At 43.3% G+C, this 14,288-nt stretch overlaps 1 protein-coding gene across 1 annotated transcript; it reads right to left on the reverse strand.

Annotated features, from left to right (window-relative positions):
• Nucleotides 1-268: 268 nt before the first annotated feature.
• On the reverse strand, nt 269-11,215 carry ybx1 (Y box binding protein 1). The gene is made up of 8 exons (XM_061783641.1): nt 10,973-11,215; nt 6,929-6,992; nt 6,638-6,671; nt 3,405-3,494; nt 3,039-3,323; nt 2,646-2,731; nt 708-997; nt 269-613 (listed from the first exon to the last, which is right to left on the reverse strand). Exons 1-7 carry the CDS (start codon nt 11,079-11,081, stop codon nt 754-756), a joined length of 912 nt encoding a protein of 303 aa, XP_061639625.1. The 5' UTR covers nt 11,082-11,215; the 3' UTR covers nt 269-613; nt 708-753.
• Between the last annotated feature and the right edge of the window lie 3,073 nt (nt 11,216-14,288).

Raw genomic sequence — 14,288 nt, forward strand, 5'->3', positions numbered from 1 at the left:
CTCAGGGATGGGCAAAATAGGTCCTGGGGGGCCACAGGGGATTTAAGCTACAAAATCTAAGTTAAATGTAGCCCTTCAGCACAAAGGTTTGCTCAGCCCTGATCTGAATACTGGTTATTGTGATGTACATTATGAAGTGGGTGTCACCATATTTGCTTTGCAACTTCAAATGACCAAGATCAGCCTTCAGTATAGATCATATGTATTTTTACGAAGCCTTAAATTAGCTTTTAGTTGCCTACATCCAATAAATAAAACAATCACTCCATTGTCCCTGGTTTTTGGACTTTTATTTGAGCTTGCATTTTGTTAAAATGTTTGAATAGATAAAAAGTCATTTAAAAATGTCAAACTGACAAGATATCAAATTTCTTTTTTTTTTCTTGAAAAACCATTTGGTGTAAAAACTCAGGACAGATTTAGAAAAACGTGTCGTTTCCCCAAAATGTGTTCTAGCTGTCACGTAAAAAGAAGGAAAACAATGAATCTGCATAGAACCTGCAGGCAATAGGTGGTAATCTGTTCAAATGCATGGTGCAAGCTTGTGACGGTCATCAAGTCAAATCTTTATTGCTCTGATCTTGTTGGATGTTTCTTGTTGACAAAAAAAAAACTGCAGAGGGAAGAGGGAAAAGTTGGAATTCAGTCCATGCTTGTCAGCATCACGCCGCACCAGGCCAACTCCTTGCAACTTTAGAGACACTCACCCGGACGATGGTAAAAGATGGTAGGTGCCGGTGGGCGGGTTGTTCCCTACTCAGCCCCACCCTGCTGGGCCTCGGGAGCGGCCGTTTTCTCTACGGAGGCGTCGCCTCCCGCCTTGGCCTCCTTGGCGTCCTGGCCGGGTTTGCCGCCAGTCGGTGCACGCGGTCGGCGGCGGTAGTTGACGTTGCGGCGGAAGCGGCGCTGGCGGGGCTGCTGGTTGGTACCCCCTTCGCCTCCTTGATTCTCCTTGTCCTCCTCGCCATCCCGCACCGGTCTGGGACGGGGTGGACCCCTGCCATGGACAGGTTAAAAAAAGTTTATCCAAAATACAAAAACAAAAAGTTTGTTTTTGTGTCTTTCACGACAGTCATTGTCATATTAGCAGACATAAAAATCGTTCTGTATTCGACCGGGCGAGTGGCCACACAAAGAATGACACTGCCCAGACGCCACCCGCTCTTTGGGTGCTGTCGCCAAGAGCACGGTCTGACAGCACAGGTCATTGGTGAGGCGGGACAAGAAGAAAGTGTGGGCATGCAGGACCACGGGACACAAGCGCGGGTCCGCTACGTTAACCCGAGCTTGGCTCCGCAGGAACAAGCACGTGGCATGCGCTCCTGGCACCAGTGCTCTCATCAGGCAGAAAGAGTGAGGGCGCATCACTCAAGAATTCACAGGGCATTAAACGGGACCGTAAACGCGAAGTCACTTACTGTGCCAAAACTGTCACCAATCACCACCAAAATTTACATGGACATCTCTACTCATGGCAACTTCAACCTCTGAAAATATTACAATGACCGGCCAAATATTTAATATATTCCATATCGGCACTATTTATATAAAAAAAATAAAAATAAAAAAACTTTACATTGCGTAATGTCAGAAACCTGACCAATCATCACAAAAAAAGTATGCAGACATCGCTTTATGCCCAAAAACAAAAAAACAAATTTGCAATTTACTGCACGGTGTTTTCTCAAGTTATAAGTGAGCTGAAATATCCACATTTGGGCAGACAGTACCAGACAAATACCACAATACATGAAAGCTGTTGTTTTCGTTCGCCTAAATGTAAACACGAGTAGCGCGCTGTTGCCCTTCCCAAAACGGTGGCCATTTACACACGACGATCAGCGGGGCTGGCTTACACTTAAACGTCACTAGCGTTCGAATTAGAATGGCGCCCAATGCGTAAGTCAAAGTCGTAGTCTCGCGCACGAAATAGTTGATAAATAAGCAACAATTGCTAAAAGTAGCGAGCGACATTTAGAGCATTGTAACAGTAAAAGTACCGTTACCACGAGCTGCCAGCGTTTCAAGGAGTACGAAAGTCTGTTGCTGGTATTTTGGCCATTTAGAGCTCCTCTTGAGCAGTGACGTTTTCGGACTGACAGCCAGGGGGGATAAAATAGTATGCACGAAGGAGCTCCACCCCCCCCCCCCCTTTAAAAAAAATAAAATAAAAACATATTTATTTCATCAAATTAATTTATGAAAGTTTAGTCACAGTGGCCAGGCACAGCGCCGTACTGGCCGGTAAGGTCAGACGTTGGAACCGCTACCCCCCCCCAAATAATTGGTGCTACGGCCATTAAAAAGTTAGCATTCAGTGATTTACGTGGAAGAGAATTTAATTTTTCTGCACGTCACTGACAAAGACTGTTAAAAAAGATACATTTGCAGTAAATCATTTTCAGAAAAATTAAGCCAAATTCAATAATTTTCCGCAGCACACCTGATTATCTCTCATAGCACATTAGTGGTTGGGAATCACTGTTCTACTATAGTTGTGTAAATAAATGCCACAGACCATGATGTGAGGAAATGCAGTGACTCGCGTAAGCAGTGTCAAAGGAGAAACCCTACTTCAAGAACCAAGAGTTCTTGCATAAGCTCTCTTTGTTGCAGCCTGCCATCAATTAAGTCCACATGCATACCTTGGCCGGAAGCCTCTGTAGTAGTTCTGCCTGGCGGGTTTGTTCCCCTGGTCTGGAGCCCCCTGGTTCTCATCACCCTCACTGGGCTGAAAGCAAACATGAGACAAGAGTCATCAAGTGCTTCACAAGGACTAATAGTGGAGAAGGTGTGAGGTGTGGCTAAAGCATGATGTCCAACTTGAAGGTGTAAAGCTGAAGCCGTGATATGAGCGTTGTGGTGTTTAGGTCAAGACCCCCGATACACCAATAGTGACTTTTTTAAATTCACAACCACGAGTGTTTTTAAAAGATCATTCTTGACTGGATCATGAGAAACTGAGTGCCTGCTTCAAGATCAGTCTCTCAGCATTGTGCGGCGGTGTACGGGGTCCGGCAGGTGAAACGTCTACGTACAAAGTATGGCGGGTAGCGCCGTCTGCCGGGGTAGGCGGGCCTACGCGGCTGTTGCTGCGAGTCTCCCTCAGGGGCGCTCTCTCCGCCGTCCCGGCCGCCTTTGCCTTCGCGGCCTCCGGCGCCCGCCTCCCCCTCTCCGTCACTCTGGTAGTTGTCGGGATATTCGCCGACGCGGGGGGGACCCCTCCTTCGGGGGTAGCGTCTGTAGCGGCTCCTGTCGGCGGCGTACTTGCTTCCCTGAACCGCGATGCCCCCTGGGCCGGTGACATTCGCCGCCTCTGCGCCCTATTGCCCGTGGAATGATCCCGTTAGGGAAAGGACATCCAGCTTAGTGACGGCAAATGAGTACTTTAGCGACACACTTACCTTCTCTCCCTCAACTACGTCAAACTCCACAGTTTCTCCATCACCAACACTGCGAAGGTATTTTCTCGGGTTGTTCTTTTTGATAGCGGTCTGAAATTACAAATGAATAAAAAGAGGAGTTCATGTACATGCATATACAGTGGTACTTCTGTGACCAAGCTTGTACAACCCCAATTCCAATGAAGTTGGGACGTTGTGTTAAACAAATAAAAACAGAATACAATGATTTGCAAATCATGTTCAACCTATATTTCATTAAATACACAACAAATACAAGATATTTAATGTTCAAACTGATAAAACTTTATTGTTTTTAGCAAATAATCATGAACTTAGAATTTTATGGCTGCAACACGCTCCAAAACAACTGGGACAGGGTCATGTTTACCACTGTGTTACATCACCTTTTCTTTTAACACCATTCAATACCAGTTTGGGAACTGAGGACACTAATTGTTGAAGCTTTGTAGGTGGAATTCTTCCCCATTCTCACTTGATGTACAGCTTCAGCTGTTCAACAGTCCGGGGTCTCCGTTGTCATATTTTACGCTTCATAATGCGCCACACATTCTCAATGGGAGACGGGTCTGGACTGCAGGCAGGCTAGTCTAGTACCAGCACTCTTTTACTACGAAGCCACGCTGTTGTAACACGTGCAGAATGTGGTTTGGCATTGTCTTGCTGAAATAAGCAGGGGCGTCCGTGAAAAAGACACTTGAATGGCAGCATGTTTCTCCAAAATCTATATGTACCTTTCAGCATTAATGGTGCCTTCACAGATGTGTAAGTTACCCATCCCATTGGCACTAACACAGCCCCATACAGTCACAGCTGCTGGGTTTTGAACTTTGCGTCCATAACAGTTCGGAGGGTTCTATTCCTCTTTGGCCCGGAGGACACGATGGCCACAATTTCCAAAAACAATTTGAAATGTGGACTCGTCGGACCACAGAACACTTTTCATCAGTCCATCTTAGAACAGGCACCCACCTGTTCTAAATTTGCCTGTTCACCTGTGGGATGTTCCAAACAGGTGTTTGATGAGCATTCCTCAACTTTCTTAGTCTTTTTTGCCACCTGTTCCAGCTTTTTTGGTACGCGTTGCAGCCATAAAATTCCAAGTTAATGATTTGCTAAAAACAAAGTTTATCAGTTTGAACATTTGTCTCTTTAGTGTATTCAATTCAATATAGGTCAAACATTATTTGCAAATCATTGTATTCTGTTTTTATTTATGTTTAACACAACGCCCCAACTTCATTGGAATAGGGGTTTTAAGTCAGTGTACTTGCACTTTGGACCCTGGCATAGTCATGATTTCGACACCCACTGATTCACCCATTCACAGATTTTTTTATTCCGATTGGGTGTACACTAGGCTTTACACGATCAGGATTTTGGGGTCCGATCACCGATCAGCAAGTTTAAAAAAAACTAATAACCGATCACCGATCCAATCACAAGACGGAGCAATGTGTCTATTTAAATGACCTGTTCATTTACTGTACATGTGTACTTAATTGCTCAAAAAATTATATTTACAATAAATGTATCTTTATCCAGCTATATGCCAGTGAGGCCTAGTGACAGACAGAACAAATGAATGGTCTTCTATTAGATGGCAGGAAGTACATACAGTAATTAACGTATCCACTTTTTGTGACATTTTTTTGGGTTGGTGACCTGTGAGATTTTTCAATTTTAAAATATGTGCCTTGGTTTCATAAAGGTTGGAAATCACTGCTCAAGTCAGATCATGTATTCTAATCAGTCAGGTCAAACCAACATGACAGAAATAATGGGTGCTAACCTACTGTAATTAAATTACTTTATTGTAATTAAATTACTTCACACACCAAAACTTTAGAGCAAGATTTGACAGAACACCTGCATGTTCGCTTACAATCGTTAGTGCTCGAACTAGCTTGCTAGACTACATAACGTTTTGTTGCCTGCTTGCGAGCCGTATCGTATTAAAAGGTATGTGAACATACCCTCAAGCAAGCCTTAAACCAGTCCTCTCCCGAGCACCAGTGACCACCAACACGGCTTCCCCCATTTTGCTCTTATAAACACACGCCGCGATCCATTATTGTCGTCGCCATGGTAACGAGTGGATCCGGTCGTGTTTGAGCTGACAAGATGAAGCCCAGTGATCGTAAAAAACGGGATGCGCTGGTATCGGAATACAAGATTTTTTTGGAGTAGTCTGCCGGTGCAATCGTGAAAGACCAAATGTGTCTTATAGTCTGCCGGCCTTGCGTGGTCTGTCCCACACCGCCGACATGTTTTTGTTAAAGTAACTATTGGTGGTCAGATATTTACAGTACTACGTTAAAACACATGTGACAAGGCTAAAAATAAACTAGCTCTTGGATCTGAATATACTGTACACGACGGCCACGTGGAGTAAAGTGTCTTTTGCGGAGCTGATCAATTACGTCATACCGATCAGATCGGTGTAAAGTCTAATAAAAACAACAAAGTAAGCAGTTAAAAACAAGATCTCCATTGCACAAGAGCTCCGTCGGGAGCCGGCATATTTACGCAGTGCGTAAATGATGACATCACTGTGCATTTACGTTGAGAGGGAGCATGCGCAGACACAGTTTTACGGCTCTATTCCGAAAGACAGTTTACATGGCAAAAATGTACTTCTGATCAGTTTGGCAAAAGGAAAAATCCACCCCTGTGAAACCAAGTGAAATGTCATTCAGTCACCCTGTGTATTGAGGGGTTCCTATAGAGCAATTTCATTCAGTTGAGGCTTCTAAACTGCTTATAATCGGAATAGAAGGCTCCATGTACACCAGGCTTATGACAAAACTCCTTTGAACGCTGGGTCATTTCAGTGCACTGTCACAATTGGTGCTAGCCTCACCCGAGAGCAGCTTTGCAGGTGTCCCGTCCCAAGTTTTCAACGCAATGTTACGCAGGATGGGCACGTACTGAACATCCAATTATCACACACTCAGGACAAAATTCATTTTCAAATTTGCATGGCAGTTAAGGTTAAATTGTTACTTAACACATTGTCAATACTGATAATTAGGTTTTTATCATGTTAGACACTGTGTCTGGAACTAAATTCATTTTAATCAATTCCCTATGGGGAAAAAATCTGATTTGTAATTAAAACAACAAGGTAAACTAGCGTCACACTGTGCTCTTGTGTGTATTAAAAAAAAAAATGACATACATGGTTGTCACAAAATAAAATGTCTTACACTTACCTGGTGTACAAAAACGTCCTCTTTAGTGTCGTTCCTGTGCAAAAAAAGGAGATCACATGTAGTTAGCAAGACATTGCGGACTGAACCATTGAGTCTCTGGACAGACTGCAGCTAAAGCCGCAAGTGCTGCGGATTAAGTGGTGCGCGGAACAGCACGGTGAGCAGCAGACAAATTGTCCCATCGGCGTCGCAGGCAAATCAAAGCTATAATAGGATTGCGGGTCCTAACACACTTAAAAGGCTTCTTAAGAGGGACAGGTGGAGAGTAGGGGGAGACGGGGGTCCACTTACCTATTGATGAAACCATATCCGTTCCTGACGTTGAACCACTTCACTGTACCTAGGACTTTTGTGGCTGCCGGGAGACAACATTGCCCCATTATAAACGTCAAAGAAGAGAACAGACAGACACTACCCCACTTACTAATGTTCTAGAAGGCTGTGTGTATCTTGAATTGTTCCTGGGTCATTATGTTGCGTCTGTGTTACGATGATTAGTTTTGCTTTTTTGTCGGCACTCATTGAGCCGCCACTGAGACACGGTGCAAATCAGCACATTTCTTGGACAAATGAAACCAACCATAACCTGCTGAAAGTTCACAATACCATCGTCCCCTTTCTTAACTTTTAAATCTTCAAAAGAGCTTCTAGTATTCTGTTTTATGAGCATAAACAAAGAAATGGAACCAAATGGCCACTGGAGGTTTTGCGCAGCATGGATTTTTCATTCATTCATTCATCTTCCGTTCCGCTTATCTTCACTAGGGTCACGGGCGTGCTGGAGCCTATTCCAGCTATCTTCGGACGAGAGGCGTTATACACCCTGAACTGGTTGCCAGCCAATCGCAGCAGCATGGATTTTGCAGAATATATATAATCTTCATTGGTTGCGGCAAACCATCGTGCTACACTAAAGGCGCACAACACAAAATTCAGACTTGCACAAGTATTGAGAGGAAAAAAACTGATGTACTGATGCAGCAGTCTGTTCGCATGTCAGAATGTTCATATGGTAGCGTCTGTAATCCAGTTTTTACACTGAAAATGGGCCATTTTATGAACCACATTTTTACGTTAGCCACACCCACACAAGACCTTTACTGCAGGGAGGCAGCAATGGCATCAAATTACTTCAAGGTTGCCTGAAAGTTATATTTAACTGCCACTCTCTTTTTAGAGCTAAGGGGTGCCCCTGTGCCAGCTGCACTCCACAAGTGGTACTAACAGCCAATCCCGACCAAGAATTTCTATCTAGCTGCTATACTTAGCTGAATTTATTACAATTATTATATACTTTCAAGCATTAAATAGTGTATGCTGGGGTTCATGGACCGTTTATGAGTGGGTCACGGACAGGTAGTAAAACAATTAAAGCGGATCTTTTGATGTTACGAATGGCACGCAAAAAGGCTCGCTTAGTTACCATCAACATATTGTAAAAATGTTAATAACATTTAAAACAATATCAAAACGCGTATACAAATTTTATCATGGACGCCCCCCCCCCCCCCCACCACCATGAACCATGCTGGTCCGAACGTACAAGGATTCAAGGTTTCGAACAGTTTCTAAAAGTGTTTTTATACAAATATTTACTGTTATGATGACTTGCACAGTCGACGACTGGGTAGCACTGTTGCCTCACAGTTCTGAGGACCAGGGTTCAGATCCTGGCCCCACCTGTGTGGAGTTTGCATGTTCTCCCCGTGCTTGTGTGTGGCTTTTCTCCGGGTCCTCCGGTTTCCTCCCACATCCCCAAAACATGCATGGTAGGGTAACTGAAGACTCTAAATTGCCTGTAGGTGCGAATGGTTATTTTTTTATATGTGCCCCGCGATTGGCTGGCGACCAGTTCAGGGTGTACCCTGCCTCTAGCCCATATATGTCAAACTCAGGCCCGGGGGCCACATTTGGCCCACTATGTAATTATATTTTGCCCGCAAGACCATATCAAATGTGTATTAGATCTGGCCCGCCAGTATATAGCACATGCGCAATCAGTGTTGGACCATCAGTCGAGACCGGCAAGCGCCCCTTCCCTTTCTGTTGCAGTCGTTAGCAACTATGCTACCAGTCTCCTCAAGCAAATTTTCACTTCCCACTCCCAAAAAATGGCCAAACGAAAGATGAAGACAGTTAACTTCCAAGACAGGTGGGAGACAGATTATCGGTTCACTAAAGTAAAAGACAGACCTGTTTGTCGTGTGCGGAGCAACGTGGCTGTAACAAAGAATAAAACAATTGAATTAATGTTTTTTAAATGCCCTTTATCAACTCCTAGGCAGGGACTGTTAATAGTTTGAAGTTTTGATTTTTATTGAAGGACATTTTTTTGGGTTGTTTTGTTGTTGACCTTTGAAAAAAAAGATTTACATCAAAAAGGTAGTTGGCGATAAACAGAAGATAGAGAGATGGAAGAATTAATGTTATCTATTTAAATACAAATACCACTGATGTCTTATCGTAAATTTGATTTCTTGTGTTTATAATAAAAGTTGTTTATTCCAGATTCAGTGTTTAAGCAAATTTAAGTTTGTTTTGATGATAAACTTTAACGCTACATTTCTGCAGATAAGGGAAACATGCACAGCGCAGTGATTTTTCATTAAATATTGAGTTTGGCCCGCGACATTGTCCCAATTTTTTATTTTGGCCCACCGTGAATTTGAGTTTGACACCCCTGCTCTAGCCCAAAGATAGCTATGATAGGCTCCAGCACACACGCAATCCCAGTGAGGATAAGCGGTACGGAAAATGGATGGAGGACTTAAGTGCTGTGTTGACATATGTTCGTGACAGACTACAACACGTAACAACTTGTGCCAATTCAGGTTACGTCGTTGGAGCGGAACTTCGTAAAGGGAGGACATGAAATAATTAAAGAGCATTCCAGGCCCGACTTGCCTTTTATTTGGAACATTTTGACAGGAAGGCAGTTAGAAATGTGAAATGTCAAGATATAGGTGAAATTCTGGTATTTAATTTTACGACGCTGCAGTCATATTTGTACATGCATTTGCTTGTTCTTCCAGAGTTCCTTAAGGTGATCTGAAAGGCAAACATACATTTAAAAATATGATACGTTTTGAAAGCCATTATTTATTGTTTTTAAATCACCTAGAAATGTAGGTCACGACTTGGCTATAACAGGAAAATGCGGGTCTCGGTTTGACAACAGTGAACCACTGCTGTAAACTGAATTGTAATAAATATTCAGTTTACAGTTTGTGTGTGTCAAGTGTGCATGTTCCATAACTACATGAACTAGTGGCCCACTCTAGCCTCACGGCGCTCCGCACGTGGTGATGTCGCGCGGTGACATGTTAGCGTAGCTGGCGCGTTAGCATGGCTAACTAGCCTAATGCTTGTAAACCATGTGCTTGAAACGGGGCCAACTGGCTAGCTAGGTACAGCCACCGCGGCTTACATGACGGCAAATGTCGCGAACGCACCGAAAATAAGGAACGAAACAATTGACGTAGTGCGTTTCGTCGGTTAACAAAACGGCAACGAGTGGAATAAGGGTTAGCCTGATTCGGCCGACATTTTGAGTGTCCCCCTCAACCGTGAAAACAGCCAAGCTAGGCTAACGTTAGGTCCACAGTCGCCCGTTAAGTAGCTAACGAAGGCCGCAAGTGACTAAAATTCGACTGAAATTCTAGGCTGTCCCACATTTGGTTATTAACTGAACGCTCGTCAATCGTGTCGTGCTGTGGTTTCTGGTGAGCGCCGACGCGGTTTTGTGGTGGAAAGCCACTCACACGGGAACTGGGGCTTTACAACGAACAAAGGGACGGTCAATCAGTTAGCATTAGCTCGTCTGCCAAGGCGACAGTCATGGCTGGTTACGGTTAGGGTGAATTGTTGGGCGAAATGAAGAATTGTAATGGGTAATCTAATAGTTTGTGAAAGGAGAAGCGCTAGAACGTAACGGTCGGCCGGTAACGTGGCACTAGTGGCCGGACGTTAGAAAGCCAACCTTAAACGGAGTTAATGCGGATGCCGCATGTTCGGGAAATTAACCCCTCTCAAAAATAAAAGCTGTCGGAATTTAAACTCTTCCTAAATATGGCTGTACATTGGCAATGTTAAATTAAAATAAAGTTTAAAACCACCCATTAATTTCACTTCAATTGCCATGTACAACTTCTACACACATACTAGTGCACTGACACATCTCCCAGATTGCCCATATATCAGGCAGAGCCATCCATTTCTACCACGTATATATTGTGAAGGTTGTATGGAGTTGTTAAACATTCACCTGCGATTCGGTGGCTAACTACACACCGTGGCTAATTCGACAAGTGAGCCCATTTCCAGCCGTAATCTTACCGATGACCTTCTTATCCCCCGCGGAAGCCGCGACTACCGGGCTGGATGGACTCTCCACGTCGACAGCAGGCTGCTGCGACTGTGGTTGAACCTCGGCCTCGCTGCTCATGGTTACTACTGGTTGGTAATGGCTTCTGCCGGCGGCGGCTCTCTGTTGTCTCTCCCGGTGCAAGATGGTAACCTGGGCCGGCGGTGGTGGGGGGCTGCTGCCTTCGGGCTCTCTGCTTTCTTCTTCCCGCTCCCGTTGCCGATCGAACTGGGCAGACTGTAAACTGTGCGGGGGGAAGTTCCTGGACTGAGCACCGCCCAGCTAGCGATTTGATTGGCTGAGTTCTGTAACGGAAATGACCGCGCGATCGGATTGGTTACGACAACTGTCAATGACTGCGAGAGAGGCGTTTGTTCACTATGATTGGCTGGGGAAGACAGTACCTGTCAACCCATAGTGACGTCGTACCATAAACCTCTTTGTACACGATGTGATTTTATGTGCATAATGTTTAAAATGGTAGTCACAAACTACATTATGCAAAAGAAATCCAAACGTTAAACATTTTTAATTTAGTTAGTTAGTTTAATATTTAGCCATATTTGTTAATTGCTGTCATAAAGGCCAGTTTGAGATACAGTACCACCAGAAAGTATTCACACCCCTTCACGTTTTCCACATTTTGCTGTTAGACTTATTCTAAAGCTGATTTGTGTAGAGTTTTCTTTAAAAAAAAATCTGCATAAAATATCCCATAATGACAAAGTAAAACCATATTTTCAGACATTTGTGTAAATTTATAAAAAATGTAAACATTCAAACATAATAGGTACATAAGTATTCACACCCTTTGCTATGACAACATTTTTGGCCTGAATTGCAAGTGTCATATCTGGAACAGAAGAGGCGCTGCTCATCACCTGGTTAACACCATCCTTACTGTGAAGGATCGTGGTGGTCATGCTGTGGGGCTGTTTTTCCGCTGCAGGAACTGGGTGACTAGTCCGCATAGAGGGTAAGATGACACCTGCCAAATATAGAGAAATTCTTCAAGAGAACTTGCTCCAGAGTGTTCTAGAACTCAGACTAGAGCGTCGATTCGCCTTCCAACGCGACAATGACCCAAAGCACACAGCCAAGATAACAAAGGAGTGGCTACAGGAGCAGTCTGTGAATGTCCTTGAGTGGCCCAGACAGAGCCCGGACTTGAATCCAAACCAACATCTCCAGAAAGACTTAAAAATGGCTGTCCACCAACGGTGCCCATCCAACCCAACTGACCCTGAGTGCATCTGCGGAGAAGAATGGGAGGAAATGCCCTAAAACAGGTGTGCCAAGCTCATGGAGACATACCCAAGAAGACTTGAGGCTGTGATTGCTGCCAAAGATACGTCAACAAAATATTAAGCCAAGGGTGGGAATACCTAAGTACCTATTATGTTTACATTTTCAATAAATTTGCACAACTGTCTGAAGATGTTTTTACCGGTACTTTGTCATTATGGGATATTTTATGTAGATTTTAAAAAAAGAAAAGCATCCTCAAATCAGCTTTCGAATAAGTCTGTAACGGCAAAATGTGGAAAAAGTGAAGGGGTGTGAATACTTTCTAGGGGCACTGTATAGTGATTGCGTACATCAAGCATTTATCTACTGGTACTGGAAATAGTATTTGTGGCTGTAGCCCAGTGGTTTGGAGTTGACTTAAATGCGAGCAAAGCCAACAAGGCATTTTGTTCCACTGGATAGGATGAAAATGTTATATTTTTAAAATTGTGTATATATGCCATTCTATGTCAAGGCCCACAGTGTGGACATCCATTCATTTGATGATGCCTAGTCTTGAAAATGAATACGCATACAATGAGACTTTAAATTGTCTTATACAATTCACTGGTTAAATGGAGGATTCAACTGTAGGTAATCCAAAACTGGACATCCAGTATATAGCACATTAAACATAGCACACAGACCCAGACTGGGTGTGAGACAAGCCCAATGCAGCCTCCCTATCCATTGTGATGTTAATGCTCCATTGACACTGTTTATGAGCATTGGCTGATGTCTGAAGAGCTCCTTGTTCAAGTTCTCCCACACAAAGATGGGCCTTAGCAATGACCGCAGAAAGCCTCTCCACGAAGCTGGCCCTCCGTCTCTTTACACACACACAAAAAAACAGAAAAAAATCCTTCCTCTAGCCTCCATAAGAACAGTCCCCATCTAAAAGGATTCTTTTGTGGCAGTGGAACGAGGTCCAAAGAACAGCGAGAGCATGTATGGGGGAGGGGGAACGAGCTTGTATTTGTATGGATGGCTGGGATAAAAAGAGGGAGACATAAGTTAAGCAGAGGATCACTTGCTCATTCTGCTTGAGTTTAAGCATTTAAACCACCATCACTGGATCATTACTCATCACTTCATTTCAACCACAAATAGTCACAGATTAAGCCCATCTCTTACCACATTATCCCCGATTTTAGATTTCTTAATTTGGGTTGGGGGGGGGGGGGGGTTGGACCAGCAGGGAAAGGGGTTCATAAAACACTGGGAACACAATGTTCTCGCAGTATAAACATTACATTACACCCCAGTCTTGCCACTCAAAAGGAATGAAAATTTGGGAGCAAAATACAGTAAAGGTGCCTGACAGACTGAATTTAGAATTTGCAATATTTTAAATATCTTCTGAAGATATCTATTAAAATATCTGCACAGTTTTATGTTACTGTTTGGGTCTTATCCAAAGAGGAATAAAAATGTGCCATCGTGAAAGGTTCAGTGAGAGAAAACTGGGTTAGCTGTGAAAGACGCCAAACCAAAGAGGGCAGTTTACAGTATCACCATTCAGTTTAATGAGCCGATCAATCTACAGGGTGATTGAAAAGTAACTCCCCATTTTTAAGTACTTGTAATTTATTTCTTAACTATAATTCTTACAAGAAATGAACATGAAAAGAAAGTCTATTGCATGGAGTTTTATTTAAAATTTGATATGGGCGCCAGCATTAGCCACCAGTTTCTCAAGCCGCCTGGGAACTGCATTAACTGATTTCACAAGGAACTCTTGTGGGATGGAAGACATAACTTCTCGTATTCACCATTCAAGTTCTTCCAAAGTCGTTGGTTTGGTAGAATAGATTTGCTCCTTTAATCATGGAACATACACAAACAAATTGAGAAAACTATTACAACATATGAATAAACAAGTATTTTAAAATAGGGAGTTACTTTTCAATCACCCTGTAAATGTACTCTACCATTAGGAAAAAAATGGGTATTTGAAATGTGTATAGCCATCAAATACATTTGAATTTAATCTTCCCAATT

The sequence above is a fragment of the Phyllopteryx taeniolatus genome, chromosome 1, assembly GCF_024500385.1.
Source record: "Phyllopteryx taeniolatus isolate TA_2022b chromosome 1, UOR_Ptae_1.2, whole genome shotgun sequence".
In the NCBI taxonomy this organism is placed as follows: Eukaryota; Metazoa; Chordata; class Actinopteri; order Syngnathiformes; family Syngnathidae; genus Phyllopteryx; species Phyllopteryx taeniolatus.

What these genes read in the sequence shown, in the direction of transcription:
- ybx1 (XM_061783641.1), bottom strand. Translation starts at nt 11,081, where the DNA reads ATGAGCAGCGAGGCCGAGGTTCAACCACAGTCGCAGCAGCCTGCTGTC. An exon ending in GGGGGATAAGAAGGTCATCG is followed by an intron (nt 6,993 to 10,972) that starts GTAAGATTACGG and finishes GTCTCCCGGCAG; the next exon opens with CCACAAAAGTCCTAGGTACA. An exon ending in GGATATGGTTTCATCAATAG is followed by an intron (nt 6,672 to 6,928) that starts GTAAGTGGACCC and finishes TTTTTTGCACAG; the next exon opens with GAACGACACTAAAGAGGACG.